The following is a 13,741-nucleotide window of genomic DNA, read 5'->3' as shown; positions in this document are numbered from 1 at the left end:
TCTTTTTTTTTTTTTTTTTTGTAGAGACGGAGTCTCACTGTACCGCCCTCTGGTAGAGTACCATGGCGTCACACAGCTCACAGCAACCTCTAATTCTTGGGCTCATGCGATTCTCTTGCCTCAGCCTCCCAACTAGCTGGGACTACAGGCGCCCGCCACAACGCCCGGCTATGTTTTACCATTGTTTCAAATAAAGTTATCTGGTTCTTAAAGCAAAAGAATAAAAAATAAATTAATTAAAAAAAAGAATTCAAGATAGCATTAAAGTAATATAATGTTATACTATTTACTCAAAAAAATTACTCTAAAAATGCATTTGCAGGTGGCACCTGTGGCTCAAGGAGAGGGGCGCCAGCCCCATATACTGGTGGTGGAGGGTTCAAGCCCGGCCCCCATCAAAACTGCAAAAAAAAAAAAAGATGCATTTGCTAGGGATTTAGTGAAGCATGGAGATTCAGGTACAGCTAAATGAGATATTCTTATTTGATTTTTTTGAGACAGAGTCTCACTTGGTAGAATGCCATAGCATCACAGCTCATAGCAACTTCAAACTCTTGGGTGTAAGTGATTCTCTTGCCTCAGCCTCCCAAGTAGCTGGGACTACAGGCGCCTGCCACAATGGCTCAGCTATTTTTTTGTTGCAGTTGTCATCATTGTTTTAGCTGGCCCAGGCTGTGTTCAACCCGCCAGCCTCAGTGTATGTGGTGAGTGCCCTATCCTCTGAGCTACAGGCATCACCTTCTTTTCCATTCTTGAGATACTTCACTTAGGAGAATGTTCTCCAAATCCATGAAGGTAAATACAAAAGATGCAAAGTCTCCATATTTTTTATGTCTGAATAGTATTCTATACTTATGTGTACATATATACCAGTTCATTAATCCACTCGTGGGTTGATGGGCACTTGGGTTGTTTCCCCATCTTTGCAGTTGTGAATTGAACTGCAATAAACATTTGAGTGCAAGTATCATTATAACAAAATGATTTTTTTTTCTTTTGGATAGATACCTAGTAACCCAAATAGCCTAGAGCCAGTTGAACAGCACTACAGCCAGCAGATAGGAGAGCCACATGGTTGGCTCAGGCTCTGCCCCCTTGGCCCCAACTGCTTCCTGAGAGCTGCCTAAGCAAGCCCAAACCAGAATCTCTCTCACTGATTTAGTGACACCCTACCTTTTTTTAAATTGCAGATTAACCTGAGGATACAACAACTAGGTTACAGTATTTGCATTTGTTAGGTAAGGTCCCTCTTGTATTGTGTCCAGCCTCCAGGAGATGTGTCATATACCCCTACGCTGTGCTCATTAGGTGGGAGCTCACCCCCCTCCTTAAATCCATATTCGGCTTTGCAAATCCCTCCAGGAACATCCCTTTCTTCTTCCTTTGCGCAATCACATTTACTTGCTCAAGCCCTGGGTACAAATAAGCACACATTTCTTATCCTTCCTGCTGTTAAATTTCTAAAGGGCCCAATCAGTAAGTGGATTATTGCTGTCATAATCTTAGGGCCTGGATTCAATGAGGCTTAGCTCAATCTCTATTTCATTTGTAGTCACCACACCTTGTGAGTTAATCAGAACTGCTGACAATTAAGCTTTACCAAGAGCAATATGTGATAGTAAACAGCTTCCTAGACCAGAAGTCTAGTATATTCCTTGGTTTCCTATTATTGTCCTGCCATTAACCTGGGAACTAAAAATAAAATGCCAAGCCCTCTGCTAACTGAATGGACCCTCTTGGCCAAAGGAACCCCAGAAATACCTTAAAACTGAGTCCCCAGACAAGGTCAGAGGCGGTGGCTCATGCCTATAATCTCAGTACTCTGGGAGGCTGAGGCAGGTGGATTGTAGCAGCTTGGGAGTTAGAGATAAGCCTGAGCAAGAGAGAGACCCCATCTCTACTAAAAATAGAAAAATTAGTTTGGCACCTGTACTCCCAGCTACTCAAGAGGCTGAGGCAGGAGGATCACTTGAGCCCAACAGTTTAAGGTTCCTGTGAACCTGTGAAAAATAAAATATAATAGTAATACTTCATCTTGTTGGCACTAGGAGGAACATGAAAACTTAAAAAATTGGCCTCCTCCACGCGCCCGGACCGAGGGCGGAGCGCGCTGGCCCGGCTGCCTCCCGGCCCGCCCCCGGCCGGCCGCCTCCTCCTCCGGGACGCGAGGCGGGGCCGGCGGGGCCGGCGGGCGGCGGGCGGCCGGGGCCAGGCCGGACCGGCCGGCGGGCCGGAGGAGCTTGTGGATCAGGTCAAGAATGAATCTTTTCGCAAACACCCCCTAGTTCTGGGTTCATCAGAGTCTATTTTCAACCTACAAAGATGCATTTACAGACCTTATCTCATGGGCACTGCTTGGCAACCTTTTGAGGATGTGAGACCTGCAGAAGAGTAAAGCGTTGCTTCTCTGCACCTCCCTCCCTGTCTGCTAGAATGTTCTTCATGAACGCCCCTCCAGTGGTTGCTCTCCAGTCCAAATAGGAGGCCTTTGGCCCACCGGGGAGCTTTAGGTTTCCCCGGTGTTTTTCAGAGTCAAAAGAGGGTGTCAAGAGAGCGTCTGTGAGCGCCAAAGTGCAGATGATCCTCAGCTCGCTGCAGCGCGATGAGGCTGCTCTGGGCATGAACCATGAGCGGGCACCACCGAGAAGCCAGAGGGCCGAGAGGTGCCTAGAGGCCCAGCTAGCTGCCAACCCTGCTGTGTGCAAAGAGCTACCTGCATTCGGGGCCTGTGGTCGTGCTGACAGTTTTGACCTCATGGGGGAGAAGGAAGCTGCAGACCTTGGCCCCTTGGTCCTGGATTCGGACAGTGACGATTCTGTGGACCAGGACATGGAGGAGGCCATCCAAGAGTATCTGAAGGCAAAGGGCCGAGCTACACATCCTGTGTCCAGCAGGGCCCAGCCCTCTGGAGCCACAGGCGGGACCAGTAGATGTAAACCAGAGCCTCCTCACAACAGTGCCCCGGCTGTGTCCCCCCAAACTGGTCCCTGGCAGCCATGTGGGAGCCAGCAAGGACCAAGGCTCCACCTCCCCGGTTAGTGTCAGCAGCGATGGCTCCTTTGAACAGAGCATCAGGGCAGAAACAGAGCAGTTTCTCACTGAGAAAAGGCAACATGAAGCCCCAAAATATGATGGGTCCATGGATAAAAAACTAGAGCCAAATTCGGCCAAATCACTGCTTAAATCCTGCAAAGAGCTGACCATTAAGGGGGCACCACGGCAGGATCTGACGGCAGCCTGTAAGGAGTTTGTCTTCCGAAAACCTCCCAGGTTCACCAAGGTGAATGCACAGCCCAGAAGCCTCAGGTCTTAGGTCACCTCTGGGCCAGAGACCCTGGGCAGCACAAAGCTGGCAGCCTTCAAGCCTGCCACCCACTGCCGCCCTGCAGAAGCCATGCAGAGTAAGGGCGGGGTTAAGAGGAGTGTTGGCACCACAAGGCGGGGAAAGCCGGTCAGGAGTGCGGCCCTGGTGCCTGAGGGCTCTGACTCCAGCAGCAATGACGGCATCGAGGCGGCCATCCAGCTGTACCAACTGGAGAAGACAAGGAAGGAGGCCAGTGGGGGCCTGCCACAGAGAGCCCAGTGCCGGGAGGACAAGAGGCCCAATCCGCCCGCAGACAGCACAAGCAGTGCTCAGAAAAGTGCCTTGCCTGAAACCCATAGGAAAACACCCAGCAGGAAGAAGTCCATGGCTGCAAAGCCTGCTGAGCATGGCCCTGGGGACCTTGATGCCAGCCACACACCCAAGCTGCCAAAGGAAACCAAAACTTCTTCTTTTTTTTTTGTAGAGACAGAGTCTCACTTTATGGCCCTCAGTAGAGTGCCGTGGCCTCACACAGCTCACAGCAACCTCCAACTCCTGGGCTTAAGCGATTCTCTTGCCTCAGCCTCCCAAGTAGCTGGGACTACAGGTGCCCGCCACAATGCCCGGCTAACAAAGTCACTTTTTTTTTTTTTTTTTGCAGTTTTTGGCCAGGGCAGGGTTTGAACCCACCACCTCTGGCATATGGGGCTGGCACCCTACCCTGTTGAGCCACAGGTGCTGCCCGGAAACCAAAACTTCTTGCAGTAAGCACTGCTTCCAGAAGCGAGTTTGTGGAACGATCCTCATGCCAGGCAGACACGTCCGCCAAGCTGATGTGTGCAGAAGCTATCCTGGACATTTCCAAGGCGATCCTGCCAGCCCCTGTGGAGGGCAGCGACAGGTCGCTCTCCACAAGCCCACTCTTCTACTCCTCCAACATGCCTTCCTGCTCTGGCAGTGATAGCAGCTCCGTGGACAGTGATGATAGCATAGAGCAGGAGATCCTGACATTTTTAGCCCTCAAGGCGCAATCAGGGAGTTACTAGCCAGAGCCGAAATTGACCCTCAGGCTGTACAGGGGCTGCTGTCACCACCAGGTCCCAACAGCCAGACTGGTGGCCCCAGGGCCCCCCTCCCTAAAACACCAGACCTGTCACTAATCTGTAAAAGGAAATACAGGGGCGGCAGCCACACAGTAAGGCCATCCATGCCCAAGAAAACGAGGGAGGTGGTGAAAGAGGGTGGCCAGGACATTGACCACGCCCTGGGGACAGCTGAGCCTGGCTGTGATGGACAAAACCTGCCCAGCCAGGGCAAAGCTGGCAAGTCCCCTGGGAGGGAGGGTGAGGCCAGGAGGCCCAATGGTGCACATGCGCCTCAGAGCCACTGTAAGGCGGTTGATGTGAGGTGTGTAGATGAGAAAGAGAGCTCTGAGGACAAGAGCAGCTCACTGGACAGTGACAAGGACCTTGACACGGCCATTAAGGACTTGTTAAGATCCAAATGAAAGCTTAAGAAGAGGTGCAAGGACCCCAAGGCTGCATGTAAGAAGAAAGTCAGGTTCAGCACTACTGAGACGCAGTTCTTGGATAAGCCAGGTGGGTGCCAGAGAGACTGGAAAGACAGAACCCCACAGGTGCTGAAAAGCTGCCTCTCCAAGTCCAAGAGAGACAGTGGAGAGAGCCCCATGAAAAGACCTCTAAGCATCTTTGGCAGTGTGACAGAGCAAACCAAGCTTGAGGGTACTAAAGACCAGGATGTGACCCCAACCTTCCAATTAAGGAGAAACCCCTCCGAAGGGAATCTGTTCCCTGGTGAGCATCAGAGTCCAGCTCCAAGCCCCAGCTTCCTGTCTGATGACAGCAGTTCTGTGGACAGCAACGATAGCATTGAACTAGAGATTAGGAAGTTTTTGGCGGAAAAGGCTAAGGAATCCGTGAGCAGCTCAGAAGTTCAAGCAGAGGGTGCCCCCACTCTTGGCATGGGGGGCCCCACCAGGCTGGAGGTGTCGTGCAGGAAAGAGCCAGCCCTGCAGCCCTGGGTGTGTACTCGGAGCCAGAGGGTTAAGGGGGCCCCTCAGCTGACCCAGGGACTACGAGGAACAGAGAGAGCTGGAATGCAGAAGGGGACCTGCCTCTCAGCCAGGCTGCTCCAGCCAGAGGCACAAGTGGGAATATCTCTGCCAAGGGGTCTCCAAGTAGGAGGAACGTTTACATCCACAAAGACCAGGGCCCACGAGGGGCAGAGCCTGCTGTCGCCAACAGTGGTTTTGGTCAGCTGCCCAGCTGTGCCAAAGCAGGCACCAAGGCAGGAGGTGCTGGGGGGGGGACCTTCCATGTGATTTACGGGAGCCGGAGCTTCCCAACTCCCAGCTCAGGAGCTGAGAGGGACACTTGACCCCAGGCTGACCTCACCCTCCCTTGGAGCGACTTTGCCCACCAGAGTCGGCTGCCCAGCCCGACTGAACTCGGAAGGCAGAGACTCAGCGTGGAGAGGGGGCCTGGGGAACGAGAGAGAGAGAAGCGGCCGGAAGGCCTGACCAGAGGCCCGCCCGGCCTGCCTTTCACAGGCTTCTCCCCCCTGCTGTCCACTCAGCTCTTCCACTTCGGAGGAAAGAGTGTGTCCTGGGGGGGTAAGCAGGCTGCTTTCTTCAGCTCCCACCCGGGGCTGCCTTTGCAGGGCCCGTCCTTCTCAGCCTTCAGGGAGGCCCAGGGCGGGCCCAGCCCTGTGTTTGGAAGCCCACACCTGCTCGGGAAGAAGGATGGTGGGTCCTGGCCACGGCAGAAGGCCCAGGCAGGGCTTGGTTTGCATGACAGGAAGAACTCAGGCCCAGAGGAAAACATTCTAGACCTGCAGTATCGACAAAGGGTCGTGGACAAGGACGACCAGGACCAGGAGGCCCTGGGCAGTGATGCCAGTGACTTCAGCGACACCTCCATGGAGGATGGCGGTGGCCACTCAGTAGTGAAGGGCAAAGCTCTCAAGTTTTGAGTGTGCATCCTGGTGTTCGTAGCATTTGTGGAAAGCGGTCTGTGTACCTGAGCACGCGTGTAGATGGTGTTCATGAGTACAGAGCGAGACACTATCCGTTACACGCGTCCCTGTACATATGTACACTGACATGAAACCATGGTTTTATTTAACAGATGTGTCCCGGTAAATTTGATTTTTGTAAGTTTTTGTAAATTATTTAAAGTGCTGTAAAAAGTACTTTTGGAAAATATTGTCGTTCACTTTTGTAGGGCGTCCCTAACTGCAGTTTTCTGTGGTCTGCTTGCAAGTCTTAGATTACCAAACATTTGGTTCTTACCATCATGGCCAGGTTCACAGACACTGAGGCTGCTGCTGTCCAGTAGACCGCTGGTGACAGTGTCCAGTGGTACCACCGTTCAAGCCAAGAGAGACAGCAGTCGCCTTCGCCAAGAATCACTGAAATGCCCAACAGTGTCTTTTGGGAAGCTCCCAGGACAACACTTTTTGTGCAAAGGACTTCCCACCCCAGTCCCTTGAGGCCAGAGCACATCTTCTGAAAACGGCAGTCACAGCCTTCAGCTGGAAAATGTTTTGAAGCAGAGACCAACCAGCACGGAAGGGTCAACTAGCCGGGCCACTGCAGGTGGAGGCCAGGAGAGCCCTGCTGTGGCTCTGGAGCCCCAGTTGGTTAATATCTGTCCAGTCACTAGATGATTCTAAATCTAAATAAATCTCTTTTTTTTTTTTTTGTAGAGACAAGAGTCTCACTTTACTGCCCTCGGTAGAGTGCCATGGCGTCACACGGATCACAGCAACCTCCAGCTCTTGGGCTTATGTGATTCTCTTGCCTCAGCCTCCCGAGCAGCTGGGACTACAGGCGCCCACCACAACGCCCGGCTATTTTTTTGTTGCAGTTTGGCCAGGGCTGGGTTTGAACCCACCACCTTTGGCATATGGGGCCGGCGCCCTACTCACTGAGCCACAGGCGCCGCCCAATAAACCTTTTTTTATATGGAAAAGAAAACTTAAAAAATGAATCTGTTTTCAGTAAGTCTCTATAGAAGGGTATATTAAAATATATAAGAATTACTGTAAAAAGGTTTAACACTTTGGCTGAAATGCAAAAGAAAATAAGTCATCCTGACAATAGTGCCTTTCTGGCTCAAACTCTTAGGCTCAAGCAATTCTCTTGCCTCAGCCTCCCAAGTAGCTAGGACCACAGGCCCCTGCCACAACACCTGGCTATTTTTTTTTGTTCCATTTGTCATTGCTGCTTAGCTGGCCTGGCCCAGATTTGAACCTGCCACCCTCAGTGTATGTGGCTGGTGCTATAACCACGGTGCTACGGGCACCCAGCCATTTATTATAACTTCTACGAATATATAGGTGGTGCCTGTGGCTCAGTGGGTAGGGCGCCAGCCCCAGTTTGGCCTGGCCAAACTGCAACAAAAAAATAGCCAGGCGTTGTGGCGGACACCTGTAGTCCCAGCTACTCAAGAGGCTGAGGCAAGAGAATCGCCTACACCCAGGAGTTGGAGGTTGCTGTGAGCTATGTGATGCCACAGCACTCTACCCAGGGTGATAAAGTGAGACTCTTGTCTCCACAAAAAAAAAAAAAAGAATATAGTTAAATGTAAGTGTTGTCGTGGGCACCTGCAGATCCAGCTACTAGGGAGGCTGAGACAAGAGGATGGCTTGGGCCCAGCAGTGTGAGGTTGCTATGAGCTATGATAACACCACTGCACTTTACTGGGGGTGCCAAAGTGAGACACTGTTTCAAAAAAAAAAAATGGTTTTGGAAATTCTAAATATCTAGGTATGTCATCATAGATTCTTTTAGTTGCTATGGTACCCTTGGCAAAGAATTCCCAGAAGGAAAGACTAAGATTTCTTCACTTTTACATAGCTAGATTTCCACAACCACTTCATCTTTCTAAATGTTAAGCAGTTAACTGTAAGAAGGAAAAAAGAACACCAAAACTAGAAGCAAAATCCTCAGGTTCCTTATTTCTTTGTGCCTCTGTCTTACGCAGTCTTTTTTGGCTTAGGAGGAAGAAGGGCAATGTTGTTTTCATATAATAGCTTCGTTTTGATTATTCCAACTTTAAGATACACTTTTGCGAGGGTCATAAGATTCATCTGATCTTATGACTTTTTTTTGTTTTTGTAGAGACAAGAGTTTCACTTTATCGCCCACAGTAAGTGATGTGGCATCACAGCTCACAGCAACTTCCAACTCCTGGGCTTACACGATTCCCTTGCTTCAGCCGCTCGGGTAGCTGGGACTACAGGCGCCCGCCACAATGCCCGGCTATTTTTTTGTTGCAGCTTTGGCCGGGGTCGGGCTTGAACCCGCCACCCTCGGTATATGGGGCCGGCGCCCTACCCACTGAGCCACAGGGGCCACCCGATCTTATAACCTTTTGTTTTTATTCTGGTTGAAGCATTTTTGCATCAAACATCTGAATGGGAAAAAAAAATTTAACTTCATAATTCATCATTATGATTATCTTATTAGCGTTTATTAATCTTAGAGTATACATATACCTGGGAATCAGGAACGAACAATAAGCAAGCCGACAATAATAGTAAGAGCGGAAAACCAAGTGGCAAAAAAAATAGCTTTAAACGGGAGAGACTGGAGGCATAGAGATAAACAGGCACATCCACCCCGACTGTGGCTGTTTGCCCAGTAACGTTGTTAAGGTAAGGTAAGGTAAGGTGCAGAGTTATGTAGTCACTGACCAAGCCTGAAAGCTGGGGGAAGCAGAAGCGGCCTGAATTGAACTTGACACCTAAGAAACTGGAGAAACCCCAACCCAAACCGTGTGAGACAAGGGTAGCTTCAAAGACAGCGCTGAACACGGCCACATGGAACTGTGGATTATTAGTTTTATTAGTTTTTATTATTAAGTTAATATGCGTCCCCGCCTCCCTAAAAGCCCTCTGAGAACAGAACGCCTCTGCACGCTTCGCCCGCCAACCTTCAACGCTGCACTAGGCGCTGTTTGCTGACAAGTTCAAAAATGGAGGCTGGCTTTTGTTTACTGTGGCCCGGCTCCAAGACAGGCGTCTTAGGGTAGAGACCACAGGCCTCGCGCCACCAGCCTGGCAGGTCTCAACCCTCGCGGTCTTGCCCACGCGTCCTTGCCTATCCTTTGCGCGCCGCGGCAGGCCCCGAACGCGCGGCGTCACAAAGTGCAGCCGGAACGCTTCGAGGTCTTGCTGAGCTTCGGGGCGCCCAGGACCCGCCCCACTTGCGGGCTGGAGGAGCCGGGCGCCCCCTTCCCGCCGCGCCCGTACTCCCTCCCTCCCTCCCTATGGGCTCCCCTATGCGGCCCGGCAGGGTAGCGACGCCGCAAAGAGTCCTGGGAGAGCCGGCGCACGCCGGAAGGACGCGCGGTTGCGCGGCGGCACCGAGGTTATAAAAGGAGAGCTGCCGGCGGCGGGCGGAAGTGGGCGGTTCGGCTGCTCTGGGCGCTGTTGTTTGGAGTTTAGGCCTCCGGAGGGGTGTTCTCTGGAGGGCCGCCTGTGCAGGCCTCAGTGACAGGCCCGCTCGCCCCCGCGTTCCCCTCCTGACTCTGTGTGCAGCGTCTGCTCGCGGCCTCCGTGTTCTGCAGGCCCAACATGGCGCAGGAGGTGTCGGAGTACCTGAGCCAGAACCCGCGGGTGGCCTCCTGGGTGGAGGCGCTGCGTTGCGAGGGCGAGACTGACAAACACTGGCGCCACCGCCGGGAGTTTTTGCTCCGCAACGCCGGGGACCTGGCCCCAGCTGGCGGCGCTGCCCCGGCCAACACGGACGAGGTTGCTGACGCGGAGAGTGGGAGCCGCAGTCGGCAGCTGCAGAAGCTCATCTCTTTTTCCATGGCCTGGGCAAATCACGTCTTCCTCGGGTGCCGGTGAGTGCGGAGCAGCCGCAATCAGGCCTCCGCGTTTTGTCTGCCGCCCCCGGGCTGGGGTCGAGAGCCCTCGGCGGGACCGGCGTCCGCGGGGAAGGGAAGTGGTTGTGCAGCGCGGGAATCTGCAAGCCCCGCCGCCCTCTTAGGGGGAGAAGGGCGTCTCTGTGGGCACCTGACACGATTAGCAGACTGTCCTTGGGTGCTCCCTTTGCGTGGGGGGCGTGAAGCTGACCTTGCTTTTGGGGTCGGAAGCTAGATTTAAAGATTAGTAAAGAAGTACCCCGCCTCCCAGACCTTGGGGCATCTGTTTATGGAGTTCCAGGAAATAGTACTTGACGGTCGGTTCTCTGTCCTGATTGCAACCAGGAAATGCAGTTCCTTTGGCCCGTTTTTGCATACGGCAAATAGCGTAGAAAAAAACCACTTTTAAAAAGTGACTTTTCCTTTTTTTTTCAGGTACCCTCAAAAAGTTATGGATAAAATACTTAGTATGGCTGAAGGCATCAAAGTGACAGATGCTCCAATCCATACAACAAGAGACGAACTGGTTGCCAAGGTGAAGAAAAGAGGGATATCGAGTAGCAATGGTTAGCAGATCATAGATGTGAACATACATAGGAGTTTAGAACATAAGTTTGATATAATTAGGAATTGTACTAATTTTTTTAACAAGCCAGAATTTTTATGTTATTAATCAAGTTGGAATGCTAAACCTAAAGTGTGTCTGTTTCAGGCTCTGAATTTGGTAGTTTTGTTTGACTGTTTTAGATTTTGAAATGTCCAGTGTTGCCTGATGCTGTTGATTTTTTTAATATTAGCAAATTATTATTACTGCTTAATAATGAAATTATTGCACACTTTTAAAAGAAATTACTAGTCCTGAAATATCTTTACCATATTCCTTTATTTTAATGTGTATCTGTCTTGTCAACTGATAGATTATGAAGTATTCTTAGTTACATATCTGTGTTTTTCTTCTTTTTAGAAGGGGTAGAAGAGCCGTTCAAAAAACGAGCCATAGAAGGAAAAAACAATTCTGCTGTTGAGCACGATCATGCAAAAATTTCTGCCAAGACAGACCGTGCATCAGCTCAGCAGGAAAACAGTGCAACACGTCCAGGGGCAACCACCAAATCAGAAAGTAGTGGAAACTCAACTCGAAGCTCTGGCATCTCCAGTCAGAATAGCTCTAAAAGTGATGGAAATCCATCTGTTTCCAGCCAAAGCAGTGGCAGCATTTCCTCTCAGGTAACAACGGCTGGATCTGGAAAAGCTTCTGAATTAGAAGCTCCAGACAAACATAGTTCAGCATCATTTGTTTCTTCGTTGCTGAAGTCCAGTGTGAATAGTCACATGACCCAGTCCACTGATTGCAGACAACAAAGTGGATCACCTAAAAAGAGTGCTTTGGAAGTCTCTTCAGTTTCAGCTTCTCAAAGCAGCTCAGAGATTGAGGTGCCTTTGTTGGGCTCCTTAGGAAGTTCAGAAGTAGAATTGCCATTATTGTCTTCTAAACCTAGTTCAGAGACAGCTTCAAGTGGGTTAACTTCTAAAACTAGTTCAGAGGCAAGTGTTTCACCATCAGTTTCTAAAAATAGTTCTTCATCAGGCACATCCTTACTGACTCCCAAGAGCAGCTCCTCAACAAATACATCACTGTTGTCTTCCAAAAGCTCTTCCCAGGTAGCTGCGTCACTGTTAGCTTCTAAGAGCAGCTCCCAGACCAGTGGATCTCTGGTTTCCAAAAGCACTTCCTTAGCAAGTGTATCCCAGTTGGCTTCTAAGAGTAGTTCTCAGACTAGCACCTCACAGTTGCCTTCTAAAAGTACTTCACAAGCAAGTGAAAGTTCTGTCAAATTCTCTTGTTGCAAGCTAACCAATGAAGATGTGAAACAGAAGCAACCTTTCTTCAATAGACTGTATAAAACAGTAGCATGGAAGTTGGTAGCTGTTGGTGGCTTTAGTCCTAGTGTGAATCATGGAGAGCTCTTAAATGCAGCTATCGAGGCTTTGAAAGCAACCCTGGATGTGTTTTTTGTCCCACTAAAAGAACTGGCAGATCTGCCTCAAAATAAGAGCTCTCAAGAAAGTATTGTTTGTGAATTGAGATGCAAGTCTGTATATTTGGGCACTGGCTGTGGAAAAAGCAAAGAAAATGCAAAAGCAGTCGCATCAAGAGAAGCATTGAAGTTATTTCTCAAGAAAAAGGTGGTGGTAAAAATATGTAAAAGGAAGTACAGAGGGAGCGAAATAGAAGATCTAGTACTCCTTGATGAAGAATCTAGGCCTGTAAACTTACCTCCAGCATTAAAACATCCTCAAGAGTTACTATAGTATGTCCAATATTACTGCATACGGTATATGGTATTTGAAGAGAAAAACTGGCTTACTTTTGTACAGTATAAAACACAGGCTTTCACAAGTTTTGTATTGCTTTTTTCCAATTTTGCAGAAAATTTACATACTAATTCTCTTCACACAGTAGAAATTGTAAATAATTTATGAATGACAGTACACGTTAAAAGGTATACGTTAACAGCATACCAATATGCTGTTTTATTTGCTGAAGAAAATACTGTCTTCTATTTTTAATGATAACATTAGGTACGATGTGTAGTTCTGTAGAGTGTTAAAATTTTTGTACTACTTTCAATTTGGTGAAAATGTATTAAGTTGTCTACCATACTTTTTTTTCCCTAGCTGAGTAAAACCACGTCAAAGAAAAGGGACCACAGTATTTGAATGTCTGAAAGTCTGTGAAGCCTAAGCTTTTTAAAATGTTGCCCATAATGTTAAACATGTCTGTTAAAAAATAAAAGAAAAAATAGTTGCCTCAGACTATTTTTATGAGAAGTTGTAAGCATTTTTTAGATATAAAGCAGTATGAAGTAATTCTTGTTATTTTATTCTGAAGTTGTTAAAAATTCACCATAGTTTTGACTGCTGCAGATTCTTTAAGTGGGTTAATTTATGTTTTGAGGTGGAATACAATTTACACTTTTTCTTGACATAAATGTGGGTTTCTATATTAAGCATATTTTGTGACTACTATTAACAGATTGATTTGTTTAGATATTAAATGCTTTAAGCCATTTTACCTTTTCAAGAAGTTGTGTTTTTTTTTTCCCTGCTAACTCAGAGCCAATTCCTATAATTAGGCTTCCCACTTCCTGTCATTATAAATTAAAATCAGGTAATTATTCAGAGTGATGTACAACTTATTATGGATAGGAAAGTTAGAATTTTCAAATCTAGAACCAGATGCTTTTGTATTTACAAATCTCAGAGTAATACTGGGAAGAATAGCACGACATGTTCAGCTCTTAGATGAGCCTGAATTACATTTATTAGAAATGAAACGGAGGGCGGTGCCTGTGGCTCAGTGAGTGGGGCGCTGGCCCCATATGCCGAGGGTGGCGGGTTCAGACCCAGCACCCGCCAAACTGCAACAACAAAAAAAAGCCGGGCTTTGTGGCGGGCGCCTGTAGTCCCAACTGCTCTGGAGGCTGAGGCAGGAGAATCGCGTAAGCCCAAGAGTTGGAGGTTTCTGTGAGCCGTGTGACGC

At 49.0% G+C, this 13,741-nt stretch overlaps 1 protein-coding gene and 1 pseudogene across 3 annotated transcripts; both read left to right on the top strand.

Moving 5' to 3' along the window:
- Positions 1–2,433: 2,433 nt before the first annotated feature.
- On the top strand, positions 2,434–6,295 carry LOC128590813 (protein phosphatase 1 regulatory subunit 26-like; annotated as a pseudogene).
- A 3,396-nt stretch (positions 6,296–9,691) lies between these two features.
- CDKN2AIP (CDKN2A interacting protein) lies at positions 9,692–13,282 on the top strand. 3 transcript variants are annotated; one of them, XM_053584915.1, is made up of 3 exons: positions 9,692–10,176; positions 10,633–10,763; positions 11,162–13,282. In XM_053584915.1, exons 1-3 carry the CDS (start codon positions 9,905–9,907, stop codon positions 12,508–12,510), a joined length of 1,752 nt encoding a protein of 583 aa, XP_053440890.1. In that variant the 5' UTR covers positions 9,692–9,904; the 3' UTR covers positions 12,511–13,282. The 3 variants fall into 3 exon arrangements, with proteins under 3 accessions (XP_053440890.1, XP_053440907.1, XP_053440897.1); XM_053584932.1 differs by having other exon boundaries at positions 9,707–10,176; positions 10,633–10,732; positions 11,162–11,891; XM_053584922.1 differs by lacking the exon at positions 9,692–10,176 and having other exon boundaries at positions 10,682–10,732.
- The last annotated feature ends 459 nt before the right edge of the window (positions 13,283–13,741 follow it).

The sequence above is a fragment of the Nycticebus coucang genome, chromosome 1 (genome assembly GCF_027406575.1).
Source record: "Nycticebus coucang isolate mNycCou1 chromosome 1, mNycCou1.pri, whole genome shotgun sequence".
NCBI classification, from domain to species: Eukaryota; Metazoa; Chordata; class Mammalia; order Primates; family Lorisidae; genus Nycticebus; species Nycticebus coucang.
The sequence above is the reverse complement of the archived record's forward strand: the minus strand, read 5'-3'. Positions and strand labels throughout refer to the sequence as shown.

Coding starts and splice junctions, on each gene's coding strand:
- CDKN2AIP (XM_053584915.1), top strand. CDS start 9,905: ATGGCGCAGGAGGTGTCGGAGTACCTGAGCCAGAACCCGCGGGTGGCC. Junction 10,177..10,632: donor CACGTCTTCCTCGGGTGCCG/GTGAGTGCGGAG, acceptor TTTTTTTTTCAG/GTACCCTCAAAAAGTTATGG. Junction 10,764..11,161: donor AGGGATATCGAGTAGCAATG/GTTAGCAGATCA, acceptor TCTTCTTTTTAG/AAGGGGTAGAAGAGCCGTTC.